Raw genomic sequence first — 12047 nt, forward strand, 5'->3', positions numbered from 1 at the left:
CAACAAAACTCGAAATGAATAAATTAAGATAGTAAATTTTGCTAAGACAAGATGAAAAAGATTATCACAATGGATAAGATGAAATTTTGTTGAGAGCCAATCTCGAAATGAATAAATTAATCAAGATAGAAAATTTTCCAAGATTCAAAATGAATAAGATAAAAATAGGTGTCCCAGATATCGCAGCATGAGCTTCTCTGCATGAGCTTCTTGAGGACCCTTTTGAACCTGATGTGTGTTTTGAGGATTCAAAATGTTTTGTCAATGTCCCAAGATGTAACATCACTCTTTCTTGCTAATTCAGGCATAGTAAGACTACCACATGCCCCACCTTCGATCAAAATTTGAATTGCGCTTTTTCTGGGTTTTCAATTCAAAACCCCTTTAGTCTCAAGACGCCCTTTGCGGGTTTTCACGTTGGCCTCTCATTTTTCTTTACTTTTCTTTTTCTTTTTCCTTTTTTCCTTTTTCTTTTTCTTTTTTATGAAACATTCTTTGATTGAATTTGAACTCGTGGGATTAGGCAAGTCCTTGTTATCCTTTCCGGTCAAAATCAACACTTTTCCAGATAAGGCCTTCCATATAAGGTCTTTTCCAGTTTGGCATCCACTTCTTTTTGAAGTCTTTTATGAGGGGAGAATCTTCTTTGGTACCAGGTCCTCCTCCTGGAATTCTCTGAGGCGAACCTTTTTGGTGAGCTTGCATCATTTCTATTTGACAATGACAAATAACTTTGAATTTCTCCCATCACTCGGGATCGAATCCAAAACTCGGAGAGAAGGAATCTTGATCGTAATGAGCAAAACTACGGTAAGCCAATATGTTGCCCCGACAAAGATTTTTTTTTGTTTGCGCTGTTCATCTTGGGGCGATATGGTATTTATCTTGAACAGACTGCAAACTTATGATGTCATGCCGTTGTTCAATTCGATGCATTGTCTGATATGAGTCTTTTGACATTCCATATTGACATATGATTTCTTTTTCAAAAATTTGATGACCGTCGACTTTGTGACATCGGCATATGAAGCAGCTTCTGCCCACTTAGCGAGATAATCGATGACCATAAAGATGAATTAATAATCGCCAAAAACCTTATGTGAGATTAGCTCAATGACATCCGTGCCCCACATAGAGAAAGGCCATTACTTCAATTGATTCTTTGTAAGGTAGGATCTTGTTCTACCATCCTTAACAAATCAGGAGATAAGCTACAGTCTCAGTTATCTCCAAAGTCTCGAGGTTCCTCTGGACACATATCTTGCTCAAAAAGAGGTTCTGAGTCAATGGCAGTGTCGCTCATATCATTGATATCTAGAGACCTGTTATAGGGACGAAAATAGATCCAAATAATAAAAGAATCTAAGAATATTTATCTGTATAGTATGGTTATGAATAAAATGGAAACAATAAAAGAATATTTGCTCGAATTGAGAAACAAAGATACATTTTATTGAAATAAAGATACTAAACATAAGTCCATCTTACAAAAGGATTCTTATTGCTCCTAGGCTTAGAGCAATAAGCGTGTTTTGGACATTACTCCGAATTAGCTCTAAAAGGTATAGGGATCTATTCCACAGTCCCATTGTTCAAAACACTCCCAAGTGTGTAAGGGTAAATGTCTCATAAATCCTCTTCCTCGGCTCCTTCTTCGGAGGCGGCGTTAATATTCAAATTCCCCAACATTCCTCTCGGGGCTTTGATTTCTTCAAAGAATTCCAACTCTTTAGTATCCATTAGGCTTTGCACCAAGGCTTTGAATTCAGCGCACTCCTGGATTTCATGGCCTTCCTCAGTATGGAACTTACAGTAGCTCCTCATCCCTTTTGGTCTCTTCTTCAAATTCTGAATGATTAATCCCATGTCTATCATTTGCTTCAAAACCCATTTCAATGGGGGTTTTTACTTCCACAACATTGATTTTGGTATTCTTCCCTCAATTCTCAATTATCGCGTTTGCCCTTAGGTTTGAATGACTGGGTAACAGATTTCCTGCCACATTAGGTCCATATAGATCGCCAAATTTTACGATACCCATCTTGATGAACCTTTCAACTAGCTTTTTAAATGTAGTGCAGTTTTCAATCGAATGTCCCGTTGTTCTCGCGTGATATTCGTATTGGGCGTTCGCATCATACCATTTCGAGAACGGAGGTTGTATGGGTTCTGAGTAGAACGGAGCTACTACATGCACATCAAATAGATTCTGATACAAGTCTTTATACATCATTGGGACAAGCGTAACTTAAAGTTTTTCAGTGCTTAGCCTAGAGTTGGATTCTTGCTTTGAGGGGCCTTAATAGCTAGCAGTTACCGTCCTTGGCTGGCCTACAGTGACCGATTTTGAATACCCTTTATTATACAAGCTTAGGTTGCTCACTTCATTTTCTTTGTTCTTTGGGGTTGATCTTTTGACACTTTTCCCCGTATCTATCTTTTCACTTTTTATGGCATTTTCTATCATCTCGCCAGACATTACCATATCTAAGAAGCTCATGGTAGCGCTTCCCAACATGTGGTTAATGAATGAGGCTTTTAGAGTGTTGATAAAAAGTATCGTGGTTTCTTTCTCTAGAAGAGGTGGCTGGACTTGTGTCGCTATCTCTCTCCATCTTTGGGCATATTTCCTGAAACTCCCACTTTGCTTCTTTTTCATGTTCTGTAGTGTAATTCTATCAGGCGACATGTCTGTTATGTGGCTATATTGCTTCATGAAAGCCTGTGCCAAGCCCTTCTACGGGTGGATATTGACACGGGTCAACTGGTTGTACCATTTGGCAGCCGACCTGATCAGACTATCTTGGAAGCAATGAATTAACAGTTGATCATTATCAACGTATCCTGTCATTCTTTGATAGAACATCGTGATGTGAGCTTCAGGACAACTAGTCCTGTTATATTTTTCGAATTCTAGAGCCTTGAATTTCGGCGGGAGTACTAGATCTGGGACCAAACTTAGATCATTGGCGTCAACCCCGTAAGGGTAATCAGCATTCTCCATTGCTTTGAGTTTTTCTTCCAACCTCCTATACTGATCTTCAAGTTGCTTTGGCAGTTTTAACCTTACTTTTTCTATTTCTGCCATTTCATCTAAATCAAGAACTGCAGGATTGGTTGGATCATTCATTGGATTGGAACTTGAGCATGTCGGGTAATTCATTGGTGCCGAGGTACTGGCCTGATATCACTGGGGTCTGTTAGTAGCGGGCGCCCCTTGTTGATGCGCGTTGGGTTGGGCCTGGACGCTTATTAGGGTAAAACTTGGGGGATAGTCAGGGTCTTCATTATCATCCCCTAAATCGACTACAGAGTTTTTTCATTTATCATTCCCTCCAGCCACTAGCTGCGCCAATTGACTCATCATAGATTTTTAAGATTCTAGCATGTCTTGTTGGATTTTCTCTAGTTGTTCTTGCATCTAGGCTTGCATCTGTTCTTGCAATTGCTCTAATCTCTCTAGTCTCTGATCTATTTCTTTGGTTTTGTAGCGAGTACTGTAGTGATATCTATTTGGTGGATTTTTGTTAGTTTCTAGGGTAACTAAAATAATTTTACCGAATTAGGGTCTTTTAATGGTCCTTAATGCATGTAATGTCATGTAATGCAAATGAATGCAAAAAAGATGTTTTTTTTATTCAATTCCATTTAGAAAACTTTACTAAAAAACAAATTTCTTTACATATAGCAGATGCACGTACGGCCTCGCCCTCATATTCCAAGAAACAACATTGATTTTCCTCTTTATCCAAATATAAATTTCCAATGGATGCCACTACTAGCTCCTTCTTGCTTGATCCTGGTTGCGATCCATCGTCTTCCCATCCTCGTAATGCTCATCAGCTTCTTTAAGGAAGTTAAAATATCGGCGACTCTCAAATAATTAGCTTGAATCTTCTGGCCAGGAAGTAAAATCATGTACTCTTCCATCATCTTTCTTTCGTCGTATTTCTTAGAATGTATTCGGGCAGCCATATTATCTTCCACTTTATCAAGAAATCCATTTTCCATGACAAGCTTTCTAATTTAGTAATCAAACTTGAATCAACACCTTTTTCTAAGATAAAAATGCAATGCAATCAAAACGAAAGAAAGCATGTTAGTATAAAGCAAAAGGAAACAAGAAAAATAGACTACCTATTTGGGTAACCACTAGGGGTTTGAAATGGTTCTACCTAGGGTGGGCTCCATAGGTCTTCTACATGTGCTTTGGTTCTAAAGCAAAGGTATCTGAACGATAAATTCCTCGATCCTCACCCATTATAGGTTCATATGGACCAAGTTCAGTTCAGGGGAATATATTTCCCTATGGCTGCACGGAGATGAAAATCTCACAAAGACATAGGTACGGATGTATCCCGAAAGCAATCCACTATCCTGCACGGAGGTGAAGACCTCACGAAGGAAATAGCTTCTCACTCCCACTTAAAAGGAAATAATCTAGCAGTTATGTAATGCAATATGCAGAAACACATCAAAATTTCAAACCGATAGAGTAATTACAAACCAAAGTACTAATAACCGTAACAAAAACGGACAAAATACAACAAAATGATCGCAAATTTAAACCAAGTTTTCGTGTAACCTCTAAGGATTCGGTGTAGTTCTACCTAGGGTAGGCTCCTAGGGCTCATTATATGCGGTTCGGTTCTAAAGTAAGGGTACCTGAATCGGTAGATTCCTCGATCCTCACCCATTATAGGCTCATACGGACCAAGTTCAGTTCAGGGGAATACATTTCCCTATGGCCATGCGGAGATGAAAATCTCACGAAGACATAGGTACGGATGTATCCCGAAAGCAATTTACTATCCCATGCGGAGGTGAAAACCTCACGAAAGCTTAGTTTCTCACTCCCACTTAGAAGGGTATGACCGAGTGGTCATGCAATGCAATGCAATGCGCAGAAATATATCCAAACTTAAACTAACACAACGATTATAAATCACAATGATGAATATCATAATAAAGACAGATGAAATGCAACGAAAGGATCGTATATTTAAATCTAGTTTTCAATTTTCGACAAAAAGACAAAAAGTAATCAACACGTGGCTTGACTCTCTTTTTAGATCCCCAGTGGAGTCGCCAAGCTGTTGACACCATTTTTTTGATAAAACGGGGTCGACTTGGATTTTTTAAAAATAAAAACAAAAATGGGAGCCGCCACCAATCTTTTTTGATAAGGTGTGATCGGGCCACCTTGAAATGTGGTTGTTTTTAATAAACAATTTAATTTTATTAAAACAACAATTTTGGTCCAAGAAATTTAGAAAAACGGGTTCGGGAGTCGGCTACGTACAAGGAAGGGTTAGCACCCTCGACACGCCCAAAATTGGTACCTAGTTGATTAATTAATGTCTTAGTGTCAAAGATTGAAAACTTTAAAGAGTTTTTAAAATACGATCCTTTATTGAAATGGAAAATTTTTGGGAAAAGAGCGTATTTCACGTTAATCGAGAAAGAGAATTATATCCAGTAAGTTAGAACACAATGTCTTGAATTCCTGATGCGTGAATGGATGCCAAAAATTTACTTATTTAAAAGATATTTAGCTATCTCGGATTTAAAAGAGAGATCATGCCCAATAAGTTAGGACACGATCTTTTTAATTCCCGAGATCGTTTAAAACTCGAATTTGAAAAGATTCGTGTATTTAGATTTATTGTGAAAATCAAAACCCAGTAAGTTAGGGTACGACCTTCTCGAATCTAAACACGGAATTTTGCTTATTCAAAATCGTAATTTGTTTATCGAGTCTAACTCGAAATGGTAGAAATGAAACTTGGTGTTAATAGGCGTATAAAACAATACTGAATACGTTGGTATAAAAATAATATGAGCAATTGCAACAAAAATGAATGAATATAAAAAAAGGACAAACTAATTACATGCGAAATAACAAATATAATAAGCAAGTAAAGTTAAAATGTTCTTTTAAAATAATGATGTAAACGTAAATAAATAAATAAAGAGAATGAATAGAATTATAAAAAGACATATATGTAATGTATATATATTGATGAAAGAAACATCTGCATATTGATATATATAGATGTGTATATAAATTTAAAAAAAAAAAACTATGAGCATGCATATGTACATATATAAATAGATTATAAAAATATGTACATGTATATGTGTATATATATTATAAAAATGTACGTATATATATTATAACGTATATATAAAAATATAAATAAGGATATATTTAAGTCAAAGATGTATATGCATATATATAATTAAATCTAAAATTAAATGGCACAAATGAGTAAATAATAGTAATAATAATAATAATAATAATGATAATAATAATAATACAAAATTAAAAGATATTTAAACTTAAATAAAAAATAGAAATATAATAATAGCAATGATACACAAATAATAGCCTAATATAATAATATAATAGTGAGAAATAAATAAACAAAAAAAATAACCGAATTAGTTAATAAAATAATAAAATAGCAAAAAAGGACTAAATCAAGAAAGAAACAAAATTAAAGATCCAAAATTTAAAGAAAGTAAAAAAATATTAGGGTCCCATTGTGCCGTGCGTAAAAATGAAGGGGCCGAAGGGAAATATTCCCACGTTACTCGAACGGCGTCGTTCTAAGGGACGATATCTGCGCATGGTCTATGGACCGAATTGAACCAGAGGCAAAAGTTTGTGGCCAAAATCAAAAGAAGAAAAGGATCATATTGAATGCTCCTCGAAATCGGGGGGACTAACCGCGCAAATAGACCATTAAAGTCAAAACGCGCGGATATGCCCTGTGGGTCGGGTCGACGCGCGGATCCTTAAGGGGAAACGACGTCATTTTAGGGCTATCAGAACCAGCCTTAAACGACGCCGTTTAGTAGCTCTATATAAATCAGTTTTTTTTAAAAAAATCATTCTTCTTCCTCTTTAACAAAAAACAGAGGGCCTTTCTCAATCTCCCCTCTCCGGCCTAGGTCTCCGATCGAGGGCTCCAACGCACCTCTACCGTAGCTCCGCCGCAAGCGGCGGCCGGAGGTGCAAAAATCAGCCTTTTGAAGCCCTGTTTGGAGCTCGTCTCTCCTAGAACTAGGATTCGAGGCTGAATCCTTTGAAATGTCAGTATTTCCTCCATTCTTTTCCTTTTTATTTCCGTATGCAAAAAATAAAAAAATAAAAAATGAAATAGAAAGATAAAAAAAAACAAAGAAAATCACCTTGAAATTATCTCTGTGTTTTTTATTTTTTATTTTTTTCCTGAAAAAGGGGATCCTAGGGTTTTTGAAAATTTTAAGCTCTTTGGGCTTATCGGGCCCTAGGGTAATGGGTTTAGGTTTAGGTTGGGTTTGGGCCATGTTGGGCTTTTGGGCTATTGCTGTAATTGGGTCAGTCTATTTATTTTTTATTTGTAATTGGGTTAGTTGGGCCCCGGGCAAAATGAGCTTGTACAGGAATATACAATTTTTTTTATATTTTTTATATTCGTTTTATAGTTTATGTTTGTGATCATCCCTCTTAATAATATCATTTTCAAAATTTGAACATTAAAAATATAAAACTTTTTCTATTTAATTAAATAATAATTATTTTTAAGATAAAACTCTAACTTAACTCCTAAGATATAATATGGATATCAACTATTCAATTACTTTTTGAAGATAAAAGCTGACCATGCAAAGCACAACTAAAAATATCTTATAAAAAAGTTGATAATTTTTTATTTGATTTTAGTTGTCAAATTATTATTATAAATCATCTAAAGAAAATATTTTAAGTAATAGAAGAATAAATAAAGAGCAGGAAAAAAAATAATGCTTAAGAAATTTCATATGAGTTATTTTAACATCAAATTTGCTATCATATATCATCATCATTATTTGAGAGAGAAACAATTAGAGTCAACATATTGATACTTTTACGTTGATTGAATTTTAGGTCGGTTAGCATTGGCATTATTGTCAATATAAGAGAACGTAAGTTTGAACGTGCTAAAACGCGTTTATCTTTTTATTTAAGAGTTGAGAAGAGAATACACCTAATTTTAGACCTTGTATAAAAAATATATATTAATGTTTTTATACTATAAACAAAGCCGGTAACTAACCATTCAGAAAACCTAATTATCTTTAAATAAAAATATTATTAGGAAAATATTTATGCTTTTTAATAATTTATATAATTTTTTTAAAAAAAAACTACCCTTCTAAAAATTACATTTAATTTCAAAAATAAATATCTCTTTCTTCAATTATATAATAGAGTGAATATTGACCGAGTAATATGGGATATCTTCGCCTGATTGCATGCTAGATAGTATAAATATATTTTTACTTTATCAACTTAATGAATACAAATTTCAAAAAAAAAAAAATCAAACAATATAAATTCTCTTATATCGTTTTAATTTCTTTATTTTTGGATCACATCTTTGTAAATTATTTTCCTTTTTTTCACAAATCTTGATTTTTCAAATATTATTGCTTCTCCAATATCAACATTTTTTCTCAACAATTTAATTTTAAAAATAAGTGAAATAAATAGATATTTAATAACATAATAGCTAGTGATATTTGACAATATTTATGATTTAATGATTTCAGCTCTTGAAAAACAACCATGTCAATGGTCTTGAAAGATACAAAACTTGAAGTTACTTTGCCAAAAGGTAAGAAAATTGCTTTCTTTTTTCCTTATTTTTCACCTAAGTGAAATTTACAAGACAAATATATTCGCAGCTATGACAATAACGGGAGTCGTCGTGAACTCCACTAAAAATGAAAATGAGAAAGCACAGACTCAACCTTACACTGAAGTTAAGCTTTTTAACTGGAGCTTTCAAGACCTCGAGGTATTTGCTTCTATTTTTTTTCCTTTTCCCTTTTTATATCATTACATTAGGGGCCTTTAAAAATGGTAAAATTCCTTTGTAGCTCCTTCAAATTTTTAAAATAATAAGTTAGTATAATGGTAAATTTATATTTTAATCCTTCCAAATATTTATGATTTATCTTTGACCCCTTTAAGCAATTTTCTGACTTCACCTTTGATTTACTTTGTAGCCCCTTTAATTTTTTTTAAAAAAAATACAAGTTAGTATAATGGTACATTTGCAATTTGACTCCTCCAAAAATTTATGGTTCATCTTTGGCCCTCTTAAAGCAATTTGCTTTGCCACTAATTTGCTTTGTAGCCTCTTTAATAAAAAAAATTTATAAGTTAGTATAATAATAAAATTTCAATTTGACCCTTCAAAAAATTTATGATTCATCTCTGGCCCCTTAAAGCAATTTGCTTTGCCCCTGATTTGCTTTGTAGCCTCTTTAATTTTTTTTTTAAAAATTATAAGTTAGTATAATGGTAAATTTTCAGTTTGATCCCTCCAAAAATTTATGATTAATCTTTTATCTTCTAAAACAATTTTTTTGGCTTCCTCAATGATTACAATATTGAGGAGGCTAATGGGAAATTATAGGTTTTGAACCCCATGTCATCTAAGTGCTCGATGAAAGCTTTAGTCCCAAACAAGTCTTGGCCCTTTTGCCTATTAAAAACATTGGTAATTAACATGTATGATTTATGGATTTTTAGATAGGTGATATCTCTTTGAGTGACTACATTGGCGTTCATGCATCAAAGCATGCAACCTACGTACCACACACACCTGGTAGGTACTTGGTTAAACGATTCAGAAAAGCTCAATGTCCAATTGTCAAGAGGCTTGCACACTCATTAATGATGCACGGTCGAAACAATGGGAAAAAACTCATAGCAGTTAGGATCATAAAACATGCAATGGAGATCGTTTATCTCCTCACTGATCAGAACCCAATTCAAGTCATTGCCGATGCTATTGTAAACAGGCAAGTGTCTCAACTCTCAATGACCTTAAAAACTTTTCTCAACTATGGTTCATTTCACCACTTAATGCTATAACCTTTCATGTTATAATAGTGGACCTCGTGAAGATGCTACCAGTATCGGCTCAGCTGGTGTTGTTAGGCGTCAAGCTGTTGATATTTCACCTCTCCGCCCTGTGAATGAAGCCATCTATCTAATAACCACTGGTGCTCGTGAATCTGCATTCAGGAATATTAAAAGCATCGCCGGATGCTTGGCCGATGAGCTTATTAAAGCTGCAAAGGGATCATCCAACAGGTGGTAAATCAAGGTCTTCGTAAATTTTGTCCGTTTTGTCTTTGCTTTGAAACTAAGAACCAGTGGCAGATATTTGGACTAAATTTTAGGGTCCTAGTAAAACTTTCAAAAAATTCATAAATTTAATGAGAATCTATTTTAAAAAAATTGGGGGGGGGTCTAATTAATTTTTTTAATTTTTTGTGAGATTGAGAATTTACAAAAAAGAAAAAAGAAAAAGAGTTTAATTACAATTTTAAAAAAAATTAAAAAATATAATGAGAATTTTAAAAGTTTTGAGGGAATAATTAAAATTTTCTAATGAATTCAGAGGGGGAATATTATTTTCAAAATTTTAGAAATTTAATTAAAATTTTCTAAAAATTTCTAATTTGAAAGGCGAAAGCCCCTTAGGCTGCCATGTCGGTTCGCCTCTGCTAAGAAGTGCTTTCTCATGCGTCTTTTTTTATGCTAATTACTCTAATTTGGTGTAGCTACAACATTAAGAAGGATGAAATTGAAAGAGTTGCCAAGGCCAACAGTTGAGGAAGGATTTTGGAAGAAACAAATTACACCATGGCATTTGGAGAGTTTTTTTTATTTTTTTTAATAAGACATGTTTTGGGTTTGTTATTATATGGTTAAAAAAAGAGAGATTTAGTCAATTTTATTTTAAATATTTTCATAAACTTTTAATTATTTTATCTATTTAATGTTTAATTTTTTAAGAGTTTAATATTTAGTTAAATCAATTCTATTTTAAGCCTCACAGCAATAATAAGATTTGTTGAGGCAATAGATCAAATTCAATTTTTCCTCATAGAACATTCAATTTTAATACCTTCATAATTAAAAAAAAAAGGTTTTTTCTACATTATAATAAATTATTAATTTATTATTATAATTAAGTCATGTCATTTTTTTAAGGGTAAACTATAAAAATAATCACATTTGTTTGTCTCAGATTACATTTTAGTCACTTATATTTGAAATGTTACATTTTAGTCACTTACGTTATCTTTTTGTTATGAAATAACCACTCTTCCGTTAAGCTCCGTTACTTCCCTAATAGCAATCCTACATGACAATCCTAATGAGTTTTAAATTCCAACTTGAATGTTTAACTAGGATAAAAATAGTTTTTTTAGTCAAAATGGAAAAGAAAATTAAAAGAAAAAGGAGACATTCAAGTTGACATTTAAAACTCATTTGGACTACCACGTAGGATTGCCGTTAGGGAGGTAATGGAGCTTAATGGCAGAATGACCACTTCATAACAAAACGATAACGTAAGTGACTAAAATGTAACATTTTAAACATAAATGACTAAAATGTAATATGAGGCAAACAAAAGTGACTATTTTTGTAGTTTATCCTTTTTTAATGTTAGGACTCAACTATTGGTTGGACACTTATATTTATAATAATTAAATAAATAAACTTGTATAATTATTTTACAATTAATATTTTATAATTTTTTAAACAATCTTATTATATATTTTGATCATATCTGATCTTTTTGACAGCATGTCTAAAATTATCCATAACATCCCCTAACCCATAAATAGAAGGATAATGCATTTCAGCGCACTCGAACCCACATCCATGCCAATCGAATTAAGATTCAATTGGCATAATTTTCTTTTTAGATGTATATCAAAAACATAGTTGATAGTCGACTATAAGTAATTTGATAATTATAATTTTATATATATTTACGACTTGAAACATATTTGATATAAAAAATTATTATGATAATAAAAAATTTAAATTATAAGTTAAATTTAATTTTGTTAAATATAAAATTTAAAATAGAAATTATATAATTTTTAGTAATTATTATAATATGAGATAACATGATATTATCATCATATGTTGCCTACTTAAAAAAACATATTATAATTAATTAATTAATTAATTTTAAAAATAATTA

The 12047-nt window shown here is 32.8% G+C and overlaps 1 protein-coding gene across 1 annotated transcript; it reads left to right on the plus strand.

Moving 5' to 3' along the window:
- Nucleotides 1-8356: 8356 nt before the first annotated feature.
- Nucleotides 8357-10862, plus strand: LOC121214019 (40S ribosomal protein S5). The gene is made up of 5 exons (XM_041087602.1): nucleotides 8357-8645; nucleotides 8716-8828; nucleotides 9569-9840; nucleotides 9932-10135; nucleotides 10609-10862. Exons 1-5 carry the CDS (start codon nucleotides 8597-8599, stop codon nucleotides 10658-10660), a joined length of 690 nt encoding a protein of 229 aa, XP_040943536.1. The 5' UTR covers nucleotides 8357-8596; the 3' UTR covers nucleotides 10661-10862.
- Nucleotides 10863-12047: the final 1185 nt, after the last annotated feature.

Source organism: Gossypium hirsutum, chromosome D01, assembly GCF_007990345.1.
Source record: "Gossypium hirsutum isolate 1008001.06 chromosome D01, Gossypium_hirsutum_v2.1, whole genome shotgun sequence".
Lineage (NCBI taxonomy): Eukaryota > Viridiplantae > Streptophyta > Magnoliopsida > Malvales > Malvaceae > Gossypium > Gossypium hirsutum.

What these genes read in the sequence shown, in the direction of transcription:
- LOC121214019 (XM_041087602.1), top strand. Translation starts at nt 8,597, where the DNA reads ATGTCAATGGTCTTGAAAGATACAAAACTTGAAGTTACTTTGCCAAAA. An exon ending in TGAAGTTACTTTGCCAAAAG is followed by an intron (nt 8,646 to 8,715) that starts GTAAGAAAATTG and finishes ATATATTCGCAG; the next exon opens with CTATGACAATAACGGGAGTC. An exon ending in GCAAAGGGATCATCCAACAG is followed by an intron (nt 10,136 to 10,608) that starts GTGGTAAATCAA and finishes AATTTGGTGTAG; the next exon opens with CTACAACATTAAGAAGGATG.